Source organism: Pseudorasbora parva, chromosome 9, assembly GCF_024679245.1.
Source record: "Pseudorasbora parva isolate DD20220531a chromosome 9, ASM2467924v1, whole genome shotgun sequence".
Lineage (NCBI taxonomy): Eukaryota > Metazoa > Chordata > Actinopteri > Cypriniformes > Gobionidae > Pseudorasbora > Pseudorasbora parva.
The window spans coordinates 27,509,684-27,525,885 of NC_090180.1; the positions used below are offsets into that span (position 1 = coordinate 27,509,684).

Sequence of the window (16,202 nt, forward strand, 5' to 3'; positions counted from 1 at the left end):
GACAGATGTGAGGAAAAGTATGAGTTACTCGTACAAGCCAAACACAAACCTTCGAGGAGTCCATATTCGTGTTTCTGTCTTGGCTTGAAATGCACTTCTTCAATTCTCTGGACAAAAACATGGCAATCTTAGCCAAATCTCAACAGATGGGTCTGTAAGATGGATTTAACATTAGTCCATGGTGATTGTTCAGAGTGTTTCAAGATGCTTCAATGACATTTCACACGTCACAATGAAAGTTACAGATATCGAAAAGATAGCAAAGCAAGCAAAGCTTAAATGTACAAGATCTGCTCAGTATCATCAAAATGATCATGTGGCCTCCAACCCTGACCCTGTTTGATTTTGCTGTCAGAACACCTCATACAGGGGAAGAGGGGGCCCAAGAACCACTTCCTCCATTAAAGAAAGAACAACTCCTCATTCGGGGCAGAGAAACACATCCTCCTATATTTCAGGCGGAGAAAAATCCAGAGAGCTGGATAAATTTCAATCTTTCAAACTGCAGAGCTAGAGTCCCATCTAGAGTCTGTCTAGAGTTGACCTAGCAGGTAAGCAATAGTGGTAGATCCAGCTGAGCAGCAGGGTTAGCCTGTTGTACATCTTTCCACCCCCACGTGAGGCAGCCAAAAAATCCTAATGACTCCCTAATGATCATGCGAAAGCTAATGTTTACCTGTGGGGTGCGGTTAGCGTGGCAGGTTAGTGATTACTGCTGATTGGTGTTTGACAGGTGGATATAGCGAGAAAAAGAAAGTTCATTTGTTTATGAAATTTTGAAATGGTGACAGTATACCGATGTTGAGTAAAATGTTAGAAGAACGGTAACTGGCTAATGCTTTAATATAGTAAAAAAAAAACTGCTTACTATATGACAACATTTAATTAATAGTAAATTTGTGTAATGGTAAATTTGTGTAATGGTTTAATCAATTTAATAAACACCTGGCTGAGACCTGATTGCAAAAATATTTTACTATTTTTTTTTGTTTTGTTTTTGGAATCAAACAATCCCAGTCAATATACAGCAGATGTTCTATGTCACATCTTTATGAAAACCGTTTTTGCACCCCTAAATGTATCTATGAATTCACCAACAGACTGTCTGCCTCGCAAAAGCAAAGTTCAAGAAGAAGAAGTACTTCTACTAATTAACAAGAAGAGCAAGGGTAAATCCAGAGAGCTGGATAAATTTCAATCTTTCAAGCTGCAGAGCTGGAGTCCCATCTAGAAATGTATCCACAAGATGACCTTTAGAGTCACTGTGGGCTGTGGCTACCTAAAGAGACTTCTTGGATTCCCAACACCAAAATATAAAGTTTGTCTGTTCTAGTCACATTAGAACACACCAAAATCTACAGGGAAACTGCAGATATGTACAAACACAGGAAGGCTAAAAATCAATTGGACACGGATAGACATTTGAGATTGTTTGAAACATTTTGCTAAGAAAAGCACATGTTTTCCATGTGCTAGTGGGGCCAGATGGGTGAGGATGAGATGATTATTCACTCGGCACTAATATTTTGTTTGGCAAGGTCACATGAGAATGTACTTAAAATCATTAACAGAGTTGCCAGTCTACTACAGCTGTAATCAGGTGTAATATCCAAAGGAAAAGTTAATGGACAATACCAAGGACATACCAAAGGAAAGTTATTTCTCAGAGGATTTTTAATTTATGTTTTAATTAGGTATCAATTTATTTTGAAATACACAAATCAATTATTGAGGTGTATAAGTCTAATTTGATTTTTACATTTTCTGACAAAAATGCACATGGTGTTTGTCCATGATTGACATGATGCTCTAGCATTGTGGATTGTTGCTAGACTATTGCTGTTAAAGTGTTCTAGTGCAGTGCTCTGTGGTTGCCAGGTGCTCTGGCTGGTTTCCAGTAGTTGCTTACTGTATGCAGTCTTAAGAGCCCAATTAATTGAATCAAATTGAATTCACTGACTTTTATATTCTGGAAAATATGGTAAGGAGATGCAAACATATTGGTCACACTTTATTTTAGGTGGCCTTAACTACTGTGTACTTGCATAAAAATAAAATAAAAAGTACAATGTGTATTGTGTGCATATTGTATTGCAAAACACTTTTGTGGATATTGAGGTGGGATATGGGTAAAGTAAGGTACAGGTGTAGTGGTATGGGTAAATTTAAGGGTAGGGTTAGGCGTAAGGGAAGTGTCAACAGTGTAGGCCAATTTTAAAGGTGCCCTAGAATTAAAAAATGAATTAACCTTGCCATAGTTAAATAAAAAGAGTTCAGTACATGGACATCACATACAGTGAGTTTTAAACGCCATTGCCTCCTCCTTCACATGTAAATCTTGTTTGTAAAAAACACCACGAAACAACAAGCGATTCTCAACATAACGCCACCTGTGACTCAATCTTTGGAATCGTTAAGATGTACGCCCCTAACATTTGCATGTCAGCCAAAGTTCATTTTCAGGCGGAACTGCGCAACTGAATCACCAGCATCACGTGGGGATAGCGAAAATGGCAGATCATGGAAATAAATGTCATGTTCCAGGCTGTGCAGGGGATGTGAGGACTTTTTATAGCCTTCCCACAGATAAAACATGTCAACATTCTAAATGTTGATAAATATGTTTATTTACAATCGAATACCGGAACAATTTAATTCAAAATCGTTTGTTTGCTGTGTCCATTTCACCACGGAGAGTTTTTCTAACCTGGGGCAATATCAAGTAGGATTCACTCAGCGTTTAAAACTGAAGAAAGGGCCGATTCCAACCATATTTCTGCAAACAGTAAGTAGGGATTTTATCCACTTATTGACTGTTGAACCCATTTCTGATTAAATTGAAAGTTTCTTAGCAAGACAACATTACAATAATATCCCCTGTTGTCTAGATCTAACGCAAGATGCTAGTATTGGAAACTCCAAGTAGCTCACATAACAGTTTGTCAAATGACAAAGGTTAATATTATTTCCTGCCAGTGTTGTCAAAAAATACAAAAGTAGATACTTATGTTGATCCCTTTTGACGGATTGAAATCTAAATTAGCCTATATTTCATCATTAACACACAACTCAGAAGCTAACGACGTTTACTCCTACTGTTTAGTTGCTTACAGATCGCTCAGTCGATCATTGTAGCTAACGTCACCTTCTTCACCATCTAAGTTAAAACGACAGTCATTTGACAAGGCTTCTAGTCAATTTGTTAAATAAATATACATTTTTGAGAACTGAAGTATGATTATTTTGCAGTGGGTGAGTAGTAAACATGACACTGACTATTTTGAGTGGCTTCTACATTATCTTTGTTTGGCTAAATAAATCGAATTTTAAATCAGTACTCTACTGTCAAACTGTAAAGTTACTGTACAAACAACATATTTACGTGCTACCCAGTTCAGTTTGTGATTCAAAGTTAATTAGCTATCATTGTAAAATCATTGCCATGACGGATGGTATAGATATGTTAGCTGTCATTGAGCAGCAGTGCAATGAAACAGCCAATCAGAGCAGAACTCTGCATTATTTTCACAACCCTTCCAAATTAGGCAAAAACAGAGCATTACATCCTAGGGACAATCTGTAGGGTTTTAAATTGACCTGTAAAACTGTATCTGGACAATTTTACCCTCTATTTGGATATCAGAGAACATTTTAAAATATTGTTTCAAATCATTCCAGGATACCTTTAAATTTACCTACAGAAATGAATTACAGACATAATTTCATGCAGGTAATTTAAAAAATGTAAGTACAATGCAATGTATGTGCACAATAATTGTACTAAATCAAAAGGTTAATTTTAATGTTAGTACATAGTAAGGCCACCTAATATAAAGAGGGCCCAATGTATTTACTAAGAATAAGAGTTTTATCTGGAGACTAACATAAAAAGCGGTTCAGACTTCAGTAACAGTCTCCACAATATCACCAGGCCACAATATCTTAGAAAATAATTTAACTATAAATGTAGGAGTTGTAGATTAGGATAAACAGTAAGTTGGTGCATACAGTAGCGTGCGTGTGGTTAGCATTAGTAAGAGGTTTAATCGCAGGGCTCGACACAGGTCAGCTGCTCAGCTATGGTGACTGTGTGACTGGCACAGCATGGGTGCGCCACAGAGCTCCACATGACTCTACCTATCGACCTCACACCATGGCACTGAGAACACCAGCACCCAGTGACAGGTACGAGAGCTGCTCCACTCTCTCATTTGGGCTTCTACTAAAAGCCTTTTCTAAAAGCATGCAAACATAGAACTTAATGATGTGTTTGTCCTGACCATAAAGGCGTAAAATGGCTTTAAGAAGATGGGAAATCCTAACATGCTTTGACTGTGGGGGTCAGTAAAGTAGCATTTATGGTTTTTATTGTAAGCTGCATGACAATATAATGACACAGCATCCATGACACTGATTCTATGGGCACTGATACATCGATTATCTTCATTTCAAATAGAAGACCAAAATGCCTTTTACAAAACCAATTAATCTTAAAATACCAGCCAAATTAGTTACTTTATATATGCTACTGACATAAATTATATAGCTTTTCCTACATATTAGAGACTCTTGTAAAGTCTAAGTGTACCTTGTACTATATCTACAAGTATTGCAGTGGGTGCCCAGAGGAACTGAAGACCAAAATGCCTTTTACAGAATCAATTTATCTTAAAATGTAGGCCAAGCTATAGTTATTTAGTTAGTTAGTTAGTTAGTTATAACTGATGCAGAAACCAGTTGTAATACGTTTAATTGTAGTAATTTAAATTTAACTATAATGCAAGTGCAATCATCAGGTCCAAGCAAATGGCTTGTGTAATACAGTAAGCAATACAGTTATACAATGTTCATGTCTCTTATCAAATAAAATACAAAAATGTAAGTGTCTCTTTATGGAAGTATTCTATTTACTATATTAAAACAGACAAATAATATTGTCTCTTTCCTTAAGTTGGACAGCAATACATTTGGTAATGCCTGGCAACTTGACAAACATGGTTTCAGAATCAGTAGGATATATAAAAAAATATGATTTATAAGTATTTTGGAAATCTTTTTTTTTTTTTTTTTTTTTTTTTTGCAAACTGATTACATTGTTGTTGTTGTAGTTGTTTTTACTCTATGAAACTATAAAATATTTATAGATTTTTTTTTTTTACAAGTCTAGTAATGCACTGATTATTTTTTAATGACGATTCCTTTTTTTGTTTTCATTTTTTCAAATTGTCCGTTTTCAATACCAGTTGCCGATTTTTTTCCTGTTTGCTCTATAACAGACAAACTGGCCTTAAAAAAGAACTGACGCCATTTGAAATTAGAGGAAGCCACTGCATTTTAATCGTGAAACATTTACTTGAAATTGTTGTTTTTATTTTGTGTAATTTGTGTTTTGCATAATACATAAGACACCTGCACAAAACAAACACAGCAGGCGGACTGAATGAAAATGCAAGTTTATTCTCAGACAGTAGGTGGCACTTCGGAAACAGCCGTGGCTTCTTTGGATATCTCTGTACACAAAGCAGCAATGCGCTTATAAACACTACTTTATACAGAGTAAGCTCCCTTTAAAGGTGTCATGAAGGTGAAGGTGTCTTTTTTTACTTTTTGTATACTGTTGTCTGAGGTCTAATTTTTAGGTTTGTGTGGTTTTTACTTTCAAAAACATAATAATGAATAAGTAATAGGCTATTTCCTGCCCTGGTTTTGAGCCTCTCAAGATGGTTATAATGGGCATGCTGCACTGAAGACTTGGAAGTAAACGCCCACTGCTATGATTGGATATTTAATGAACTTCGGCTCCTCCATGAGTACGTGAAGTATTGTTTTGAAAGCGTGTGGATAAACTGCAACCGAAATGATTCTTCCCACAGGGCTTGCAAAATGTAAAAAAAACACAATGATTCATCTCTCATCCAGCAATTAATATGAATGTTATTTTATACAAACCCAATTCCAAAAAAGTTGGGACACTGTACAAATTGTGAATGAAAAAGGAATGCAATAATTTACAAATCTTATAAACTTACATTTAATTTATAGTAGAATACAGATAACATATGAAATGTTGAAAGTGAGACATTTTAAAATGCCATGCCAAATATTGGCTCATTTTGGATTTCAGGTGAGCTACACATTCCAAAGGTAGCAATAAGAGGCCGGAAAAGTTAAATGTACATAGGAGGAACAGCTGGAGGACCAATTTGCAACTTATTAGATCAACTGGCAACATGATTGGGTATGAAAAGAGCATCTCAGAGCAACACAATCTCATGGTCATGTGTATAAATAGTATGAGTGTGAAATCTCGTGGAATGAATATGTCAAAATGAGTTTTGGCGTGCAAATGCTACGCAGTTTTTTGGGTAGGGTACCCTTTTGGTTAGGTTTAGGGTGGTGGGGTGGGGGATTCCTATGTATAATACGCCATAAAGTGCATATCATATGCACGTGAAAAACCGCGTACCATATGCACGCCACAACTCATTTTGGTGTATACATTCCACGAGATTGCAAATTTGTACTATTTATACGCATTTTTGTGAGATCGGGCTCCTCAGAGTGACAGTGGCCATTTCTCAATACCAAGTTCGCAAACTTGTGACTTGTGTCCTTGGTAAGTCAAACTTCAAACCAGACTGGAGGAATCGTCATCAATCTCAATTGTGAATCGTCATCAGTCGCTGGTCAAGTACTGTTCCAATTGAAAGTTCACATCTAGCCACGTACAGTTAAAATCCCTGGATGAGTCCTTAATCCTCCCCTTTTGTCGAGGATGCAGACGTCTCTTTCAGGGAAGACCTTGCATTTTCCAAAATGACAATACCAGACCAATACTGCATCAATTACAACATCATGGCTGCAAAGAAGAAGGATCCGGGTACTGAAATCATAGAAAACATTTGGTGCATCATAAAGAGGAAGATGCGATAAAGAAGGCCTAAGACAAATGAGCAACTAAAAGCCTTTATTAGACAATAATAAGACTACTTAATAAGATTAAACATTCCTAGTCCTAAACTTGAGCAACTTGTCTCCTCAGTACCCAGACGTTTGCAGACTGTTATAAAAAGAACAAGGGATGCCACACAGTGATAATGCATGATAATGAAAAATAATGCATTTTCTCAGTTCAAACATTTGATATGTCATCTACAGGTCCTTCTCAAAAAATTAGCATATTGTGATAAAAGTTCATTATTTTCCATAATGTAATGATAAAAATTAAACGTTCATATATTTTAGATTCATTGCACACCAACTGTTTTGCAACTGGTCTTTTATTGTTTTAATACTGATGATTTTAGAATACAGCTCATGAAAACCCAAAAATCTCAAAAAATTTGCATATCATGAAAAGGTTCTCTAAACGTGCTATTAACCTAATCATCTGAATCAACTAATTAACTCTATACACCTGCAAAAGATTCATGAGGCTTTTAAAAACTCCCAGCCTGGTTCATTACTCAAAACCGCCATCATGGGTAGACTGCTGATCTGACTGCTGTCCAGAAGGCCATCATTGACACCCTCAAGTGAGAGGGTTAGACACAGAAAGAAATTTCTGAACAAATAGGGTGTTCCCAGAGTGCTGTATCAAGACACCTCAGTGGGAAGTCTGTGGGAAGGAAAAAGTGTGGCAAAAAACACTGCCCAACGAGAAGAGGTGACCAGACCCTAAGGAAGATTGTGGAGAAGGACCGATTCTAGACCTTGGGGGACCTGCGGAAGCAGTGGACTGAGTTTGGAGTAGAAACATCCAGAGCCACCGTGCACAGGCGTGTGCAGGAAATGGGCTAAAGGTGCCGCATTCCCCAGGTCAAGCCACATTTGGGCTACAGAGAAGCAGCATTGGACTGTTGCTCAGTGGTCCAAAGTACTTTTTTCGGATGAAAGCAAATTTTGCATGTCATTAGGAAATCAAGGTGCCGGAGTGTGGAGGAAGACTGGGGAGAAGGAAATGCCAAAATGCCTGAAGTCCAGTGTCAAGTACCCACAGTCAGTGATGTTCTGGGTTGCCATGTCAGCTGCTGGAGTTTTATCAAGGGCACTGTTTTTTATCAAGGGCAGGGTCAATGCAGCTAGCTATCAGGAGATTTTGGAGCACTTCATGCTTCCATCTGCTGAAAAGCTTTATGGAGATGAAGATTTCGTTTTTCAGCACGACCTGGCACCTGCTCACAGTGCCAAAACCACTGGTAAATGGTTTACTGACCATGGTATTACTGTGCTCAATTGGCCTGCCAACTCTCATAACACCTCAGCAGTGCCACAGGCTGATTGCCTCCATGCCACGCCGCATTGAATCAGTCATTTCTGCAAAAGGATTCCCGACCAAGATTTAGTGCATAACTGAACATAATTATTTGAAGGTTGACTTTTTTTGTATTAAAAACACTTTTCTTTTATTGGTCAGATGAAATATGCAAATTTTTTGAGATTTTGGGTTTTCATGAGCTGTATGCCAAAATCATCAGTATTAAAACAATAAAAGACCTGAAATATTTCAGTTGGTGTGCAATGAAGCTAAAATATATGAAAGTTACATTTTTATCATTACATTATGGAAAATAATGAACTTTTATCACAATATGCTATTTTTTTTAGAAGGACCCGTATGTTGTATTCTGAATAAAATATTGAAATTTGAAACTTCCACATCATTTTATTCTGTTTTTATTCACAATTTGTACAGTGTCCCAGCTTTTTTGGAATCGGGTTGTATTATTTGGCCCACCCGATCGGTGGATATATGCACGCGCCAAGTACATTGCATGATCAAAACTTTTGCAACTGTATTTTTCCTTCAAATATCAAGTCAAGAGAATGAACAACATGCATCAAGAAAGGAATGTTATTTTACTATTTAAGATTATATGTATTGGTAGCCCGTCTAAAAATCACACAGCCCATCAAGTCAAGAGAGTGAACAATGCGCATCAAGAAGAAATGTTATTTCACTATTTAAGGCTCAAGGTAGAGTTGATTTCTCAATTCATACATTTACATACATTTATATAAAATAAATATTCCAAATAAATATTTTTATTTTAATTCCTAGATTTCAAACACCAAGCTTGCTGTCCTTGGTAAAGTATTTGTTTTACTGTTGTATCTGTGTTCTCTTCTTTGATATGACGTGTCCCATCTCTGGCCTGTGTTAACATCCTGTTTACAGACTTCATAATATTTTCACACAAATTACATTTTGGAAAATTATTGCAGTGCAGTTTGTGTGCAAATCTGGAATAGAGGATTTTTTTTTTTTTATATTAAAATAAAAATAATGTTTGGCCATCCAACCGGTACATCTCTATACAAGTCAGTCTATTGAACCACTTACATAGACCTTAAACTATATGATCTAAAAGGCTTTTCTACCCTGTGGCTCCCTCTGGTAAACAACATTAGTATTACAGCCTTTACCTCTGAATCCCACTAATATAAATATCTGAATAAAACAAACAAACAAACAAATAAATGTGATGCTAGCACTCTGAGTGTTCATCAGAAACTCAACAATATTTTGTTGTCTATGTGCACGCAAGTTTTATTAAATTTGGATTCAATCATTCAAACTGATTGTTTTTTTTTTTTTTTTAATGTCTTATCATGTAGTTCCTTCTCATAGACAACATTAGTACAATGTGTCTTCTGGTCATGGTTGTCATAACACACCAAATTTGGTCTAAATAAGTTAAAGCATTGCAGAGATATAATCTCATGTTCATATTGGCATGCTCTTCATCAGATTTGTTCATGTGTTATTTGAGATCGGTTTGACTAATCAAATTGAATTCCAAACTTTTTGTTGGCATAGTCTACAGATGATCTGGTTCAATTTTGTAAAAGTCAGAGCTACAGTCTAGGAGGAGTTACAAAAATATAGGTTTTCAGAGAATTCTAAATGGCAGAAAATTCATACTGTCATGGTGGTATCGTCATTAGAAAAAAGAAAGAAAAAAATGTTTCTAGCCCTTGGGGTTCAAAAGTTATCATGTATGAGTGCAAATCTGGACAGTTGGTGGCACTAAAGAGATTGAGGTAGAGACTAGAGAGTCCAATTTTGCTGTGGTTAATGTTCAGACTATTCTCTATCTGTATGCTATATTTCACAACCTTTTACCATATGGTTCTATAAGCTGCCAGGAGGGCCACTGTCCTGCACAGTTTAGCTCTAACCCCAATCAAACACACCAGGAACAGCTAATCAAGGCATTGAAGACCAGGACCAAGATTGGGGACCCCTGCCTTAGGAGCTTGGACCCTAATTAGCCAAAAATATATTGTCAGGAATATACCAGACTTGGAGACAGATATGTTAGTGAACCCAAGTGTCAACCCAGGTGTTTATTGTCACAAATGAAGAAGGGATAAAGATAAAGAAGTTAGTAAATGCAAGTCAGTTCAGTGATGGTATACTAGAACTTCTCTTTTACCAGGATGACAAAGAAACCATAGACAGGGGAGCAGCAGCGATGAAGGTACACACAGTGTTTCCACTTTAGCGACTTTGTCACTGGATGAGCAAATTTTCACACTGCTTTAGCAATTTGTTTTTTGATTATTTATTTTTTTCAAAAATGCAACTAGCGAGAAGTCTAGCAACTTTTTGGACTTACTGTTAACATTTATTCATTCACTACATCATATATTTGTTATCAAACCATATAGCAGTATTCCCTAGTCCAGGCAATCATGCGCTTAACCTAAACCAAATGCAACTATTGAGACAATCAATTCATCTGCCATAAATAAAAGTATAATTTACAAATATAGTATTTTTTTTTTTTTTTTTTTACATCTTGCTGACTTATTGCTGGATGACTAATAGATAGAAAATAAATAATACAAATGTAGGATATGTTTTTGTATCTGTTTGTTTTGTTATACATCAAGTAGTGCAGTTCTAATGGACTAAATGAAAAAGCAATGCAACTTTAAATAAAAAATTAAAATAAAATAAATAGTTTGATGCAAGTATAATGAAATGGTAATAGCATGAACTCCATCAAGGTACATTCTTGGTTTGACTTGACTACTGTTTTGAGAGCAACACCCAGTTCATGCAATAAATCTGCATGCATGGTTCATAGCTCAGGGTTTTTACAGTCATCTTATGGTTTTTTAGTCATCTAATCTTGGCTGTAGTCACTGATCATTTTGGCCCACAGTCCACCCAAAGCCCACTGTGGAGGAAAACAGTCTGTGGTAGGAGACGGAAAACACATGACATGGTAGTGCCACTAATTAACGTCATTTCATCAATCCGTGACCACCAAAAGCTATTCAGATTCCATATTGGCTTTCCGGTTTTGCCTGGCTGTGCTGCTGTCTGCAATGCCCATCACTGCATTTCCAACAACAGCCTACATATCTTAAAAACACACAGCTGATTGGGTTATGGTAGGAACAGACCCGCCCTCTCTTAAAAAATTGAGGCAGACCTCCAAGCTGTGGTTGGAGCCATGCTACCAGAATATTGAGCCGTTTGGATGCAAGTGTGCCAAACACATTTAAAGACATTCCCCAGAGCAATAATACCATATAATCAAGGCAGGGTTGGGATGACTCCTGCGGGAGAAGCCATTCTCAAAGCTTGTCGAGAAAGCCATTGAGGAAAAACAAACCGGTAGAAATGTAGAGACACGGATTTATGTTTTTCAAGTGGTTACTTGAAATGTCATGAAAGCCAAAGAAATGTTCGTAATCTTAAGTGTGTTTATAGTACAAAAATTACACTATGTTAAGCTGTCCAGCAATGATACACACTTTTGTGGGGTTGTGCCTTTTTTTTAAAGTGTCTGTTAAGTGTCACATCAAGTGAAATGTTAACAATGGCATTTAAGTTTGATTCAGTAAATTGTCCATGGGTGTGCAGCCTCTGAAGGAAGTGGTCACAAGGATCTTCAGTTGCAGACACTGCTATTCTCTGGCACTGAAAGGCGATCCACCGCAGCTCAGGCAGCAGCTCTCATCAACATTCCCAAGCACAAGTCTAGTCAAGAGATTAAATCTGAAGCCTTATGCAGCAAACTGCTTCTGTACAGGGGCTTTCCTGTGAGCTGTGGCCAAAAAATGCCATTGCAGACAGATCAAACTGACCACAACTACCTTTGAATAAAACTGCTGCTCTGTTTACCTTCTCCCTGTATCCTCATCAAACAGCTCTCTGTGCTCATATCTGTTTTGCCACTCATTTCCCACTGTCCTAAGGTTTCATAAAGAAGCAGATGATGACTGAAGAGTTGAGCACTTTTACAGTAGTGACTGCACCCCCTGGTGGAAACTCCAAGTACTTCTACACCTATTGATGGACAGGCTCTGACAAAATATGACTCAATAATGAGTTAAACTAAATCAGAATAAATGACAGTGTAAGGACTGATTTAATTGCATATCTAGAAATGTAAGAAGCCAGAGGTTAAGTGCTAGAAGCACAGTATTTCCTATAGAAACTTTAGATGCCTTGAGCCTTTTCTGACCTTGATCTGGCTGGGTTTTGGGGGACAGACCTACACTAGATCCTGAACTGGTTGAGCCTTTATTACAGGGTTATGCACATATACATGCATGTTGTTTTAGCCAACATCTTCAACAGAAGGTTTTTGAAAAGGTTTTTGAAAAGGTTCAAGTGCGGTTAAAGAAACTGCTAATCCACCATCTGCTAGAAAACTGTCTGAAACTGTAACTAACTAATAAAGATAATAAATTAAATAGATTCTTGCTAATAGGTCTAGGAATATTTCACCAGTCTGCCTTTTAGGTCCTGTTTACACCTGGTATTAAGATGCGTTTTAGATGGTCAGATCACAAGTAGACGAGAGAGACCTATACCGGTTTACACCTGGTATTAATCCATCTCTCTAGCCCACTTTCCACCACTTTTGTCCTGCTTACTTTGAGGTAAAAAAATTACTTTTTTTTTTTTTTTTTTTTTTTTTTTTTTTAATCTAATGGGCAAAATGAGCAATTTTTGAATACCACTGGAAATGGTCACAATTAGACAAGCTCAAAATGTTTTAGACTTCTTTCAATCTAATGGACAAAATAAGTGTCTTGGACTAACCCTGGAAATGGTAGAAAAAAAAAAAATTTGGACAAGCTCAAAGTGTTTTACACCCCATTCCACCTGTATTTAGTGTTGTCATTAAATATACAATACAAATTCAAATGCAACCGTTTTTGGCTATATTATTTGGAAATTATAGACACTTTTTACATTGTGATTTACACCTCTGTTTATACTTAGAAACATAATTTAGGTGGGAATAACCAGTATTTCACGCAAAAGTCATAAATATATCTCCTCACTTCAATTCAGGTTTACTTTTAGGACAGCAGTTCCCCACATGTGACCCCAGTCTGGCTTCCACAGGAGATCTGCATAAACTTGTCAAAGCCAGGCACAAAAGAAACTCATTCCATAGATATTCAGGGCTTATTTTCCCCATGTTTTCTCAGCATGTAACCTCTTCTCCTTTCTTCCTTTGGGCTGTTTGAGGTGAGCTCTAAAGACAAAATTGTGCAGCCCCTATATTGCCGTGTTTCCCAGGAACATTCAATGTTCCACCAGCACTTTGTCCCCAAACATCCAAAACTGGTCTCCTTAAGATTGCTGTTGAGCGAGATACAACTGAAACAAACATTGGGCACCTGCCGCAACAGGCTAAATGGGACGGGTAGTAAAAAACTAAGTCTTTGCATTCTTGTGGCCAGGATGACAATTTCAGCAGCGGCTCAACTAGGCAAGGAATCCCACCCAACCCTCAGAGACGCAGACCGAGGTCAAACAGAGACTGTGTTTAGATTTCACATATGCTCCACCGCACTGGGGAAATTGGGTATGCAACATTCACCCTCTATTTAAGTAAATCGGTGCCCAGAAGATGCTGCATGTGCCTCGTGAAGGTATTTTTTTGCTCTTTAGTAGAAGCAAATGTGACAACACGTCAAAATGATTTCATGCTGGCTCTAGCACAAATGGCAAGGTTAAAAAGACAAGTTTTATTTGTGGTTGTGTTGATGTCTTGGAGAGTCCCCCTCATTGACTGTAAAAGTTCAGCAAAAAGTCTTAGCTATCTGGAAAATGACACCCATATCATCATTCAAAAATTAACACCTTTGTGTGAGATAAGAAAGAACACCCATAATGCCACAGTGAAATATATCACTAATGAGTTTCCTATAGTTTGTTTTCATGACCCGGTAACATGGAAGTACAAGCTATTTCCGTCAAAGTAGACAAAGTGCTGAAACTGGCAAAGTTTACTTTTAAACAATGGCTCACATAAGCATGACAAATTGAATGTTAAAAATATCAAGGCATTTATTAGACAAAGCCTCTTGACACTGCATATCTGCACATTATCAGACATTGTAGTTGATCTTTTTCCATTTAATGTGCCAAAAACAAGGGGAAAATATTCTTAAGAAGCTAATTACAATTGATAACAATCTTTCAGATCAAATAATGGAGACCATAAATCTTTATATGAAGTACTATCCCACCCATGCTAACACAGGCCAGCATTTATTAAATTTATTGACTTCCTAAGAGGGGATAGAATAGGCTTAGACCCAATCTACAACCACTGCAGCCCAACAAACCGGTTTACTGCTTCATAATGTTCAATGGGGCCTGAGGGAGCCACTCCCGCCCTGGCCCTTGATTTGCCCTAACAATATCCTCTCCTTAGCACACCTTTTTACATAAAATCTTCCATCACTATTCACCATGAAGCCAAGAGAAATAATGATACAGTGAATTGAACTGTTGAACAGTTGTTGAATGAGAAAACTTTCCTACCTTGTACATCACTATAGATCCAACTAGAGTGGGTTAGAACACCAGGACAATATCAAACGCCCACCTGTCCGTGGACTATGTCCATTCATTTGGGATTATATACTCAGTTAGAACAGAATTATAACACTTATGTCTCCGTATAGTTTCATAGCAGTCGCCCTTGATACCAAACCTGGTTTAAACTTGTTGATGCAAGTGACAATAGCTCAAAGACGATGATTAAAAGTTAAACACATGTTTCTCAAAACATGAAGTTCTGGTGTAACCGCTGAAGGCGCGTAATGGAAGAATATCAATAAGCAGAAATGAACGCGTCATAGAGGAATACATTCCAAAGGCGTTCCCACTGTATCACAATTACCTCAATTAAAATTATGCTAGGGGAATGTTTATAGGGGGAACTGGGGAAACTGTAAATTCACATTCTTGAACTTGCGCTTATTAAACTCAGTGAGCGAGTAAAATGAGTGCCAAAACGAGTGTTTATGCTGGATGAAGAAATATTATCTGCGATCTGAACAGACGTTTTGGCCACCAGGTTAGAGATCTTCGTAGCTTTATTGTTAACAGCTGTTGAGAACTGCGCGTGTCTAGTTTCATTCCTCTACAAGCATCTATGAAAAAAAAAGATAAACCTGATCCGCGTGTAGCCTACCTGCCCGTCACTGAATTAAGAAGTTCATAAATGTCCTGATATGCAGTATTTAATACATTTGTAAATAGAATATTTAATTCAAGTATAAGAACTGGAGACTTAATGCAAACATCACGTTGTTATAACGAGAGCATTACTCACACTAAATCGTAACTCCACAGGTTGTCATGGAGAGACGTTTACATAACTTTTCCCCTAGATTGCGGTGTCTTTTTTTGTTTATGATCTTTGATTCGTCATTTCACATCTAACATCTATTCATAAAAAATATCCTGAAGCTTGAAAAACATTTAAAGCTTGAGGAAGAGTTCCTCTGCCTACCCGAAGTAAGCTGTGCTCGGTCCAGGCAAGCTGATCAGATGCACTATAATGGTAAATGATAACCATCCCAGGAGAAGGTGTCCATCCAGCATTTTGTAGCGGCTCTGGGGCAGCTCATTTCGTTCGTCCTAAGTTGCTGTGTAAAATCCTTGCTTGTGAGAACGGCACTTCTTATACACTCCGAGGATTTCTGCGCCCCTCCCATTCACTTAGAGAGAGAGAGAGAGAGAGAGAGAGAGAGAGAGAGAGAGAGAGAGAGAGAGAGAGAGAGAGAGAGAGAGAGAGAGAGAGAGAGAGAGAGAGAGAGAGAGAGAGAGAGAGAGAGAGAGAGTCTGGATTAATTATTTATGTTTGCTTTTTATGTAAGCATAGGCAATAATAATTGTGATAGTTCTAAAATGGAATAACTACTTGTGT

The 16,202-nt window shown here is 37.4% G+C and overlaps 1 protein-coding gene across 1 annotated transcript in view; it reads right to left on the bottom strand.

The window, feature by feature from the left end:
• The window catches only part of wnt9a (wingless-type MMTV integration site family, member 9A), an 86,405-nt gene extending 70,415 nt beyond the window's left edge, over positions 1-15,990 (bottom strand). The window contains 2 exon segments of the mRNA XM_067453202.1: positions 15,786-15,964; positions 15,967-15,990. Coding sequence (XP_067309303.1) covers positions 15,786-15,964; positions 15,967-15,990 — 203 coding nt within the window.
• Positions 15,991-16,202: the final 212 nt, after the last annotated feature.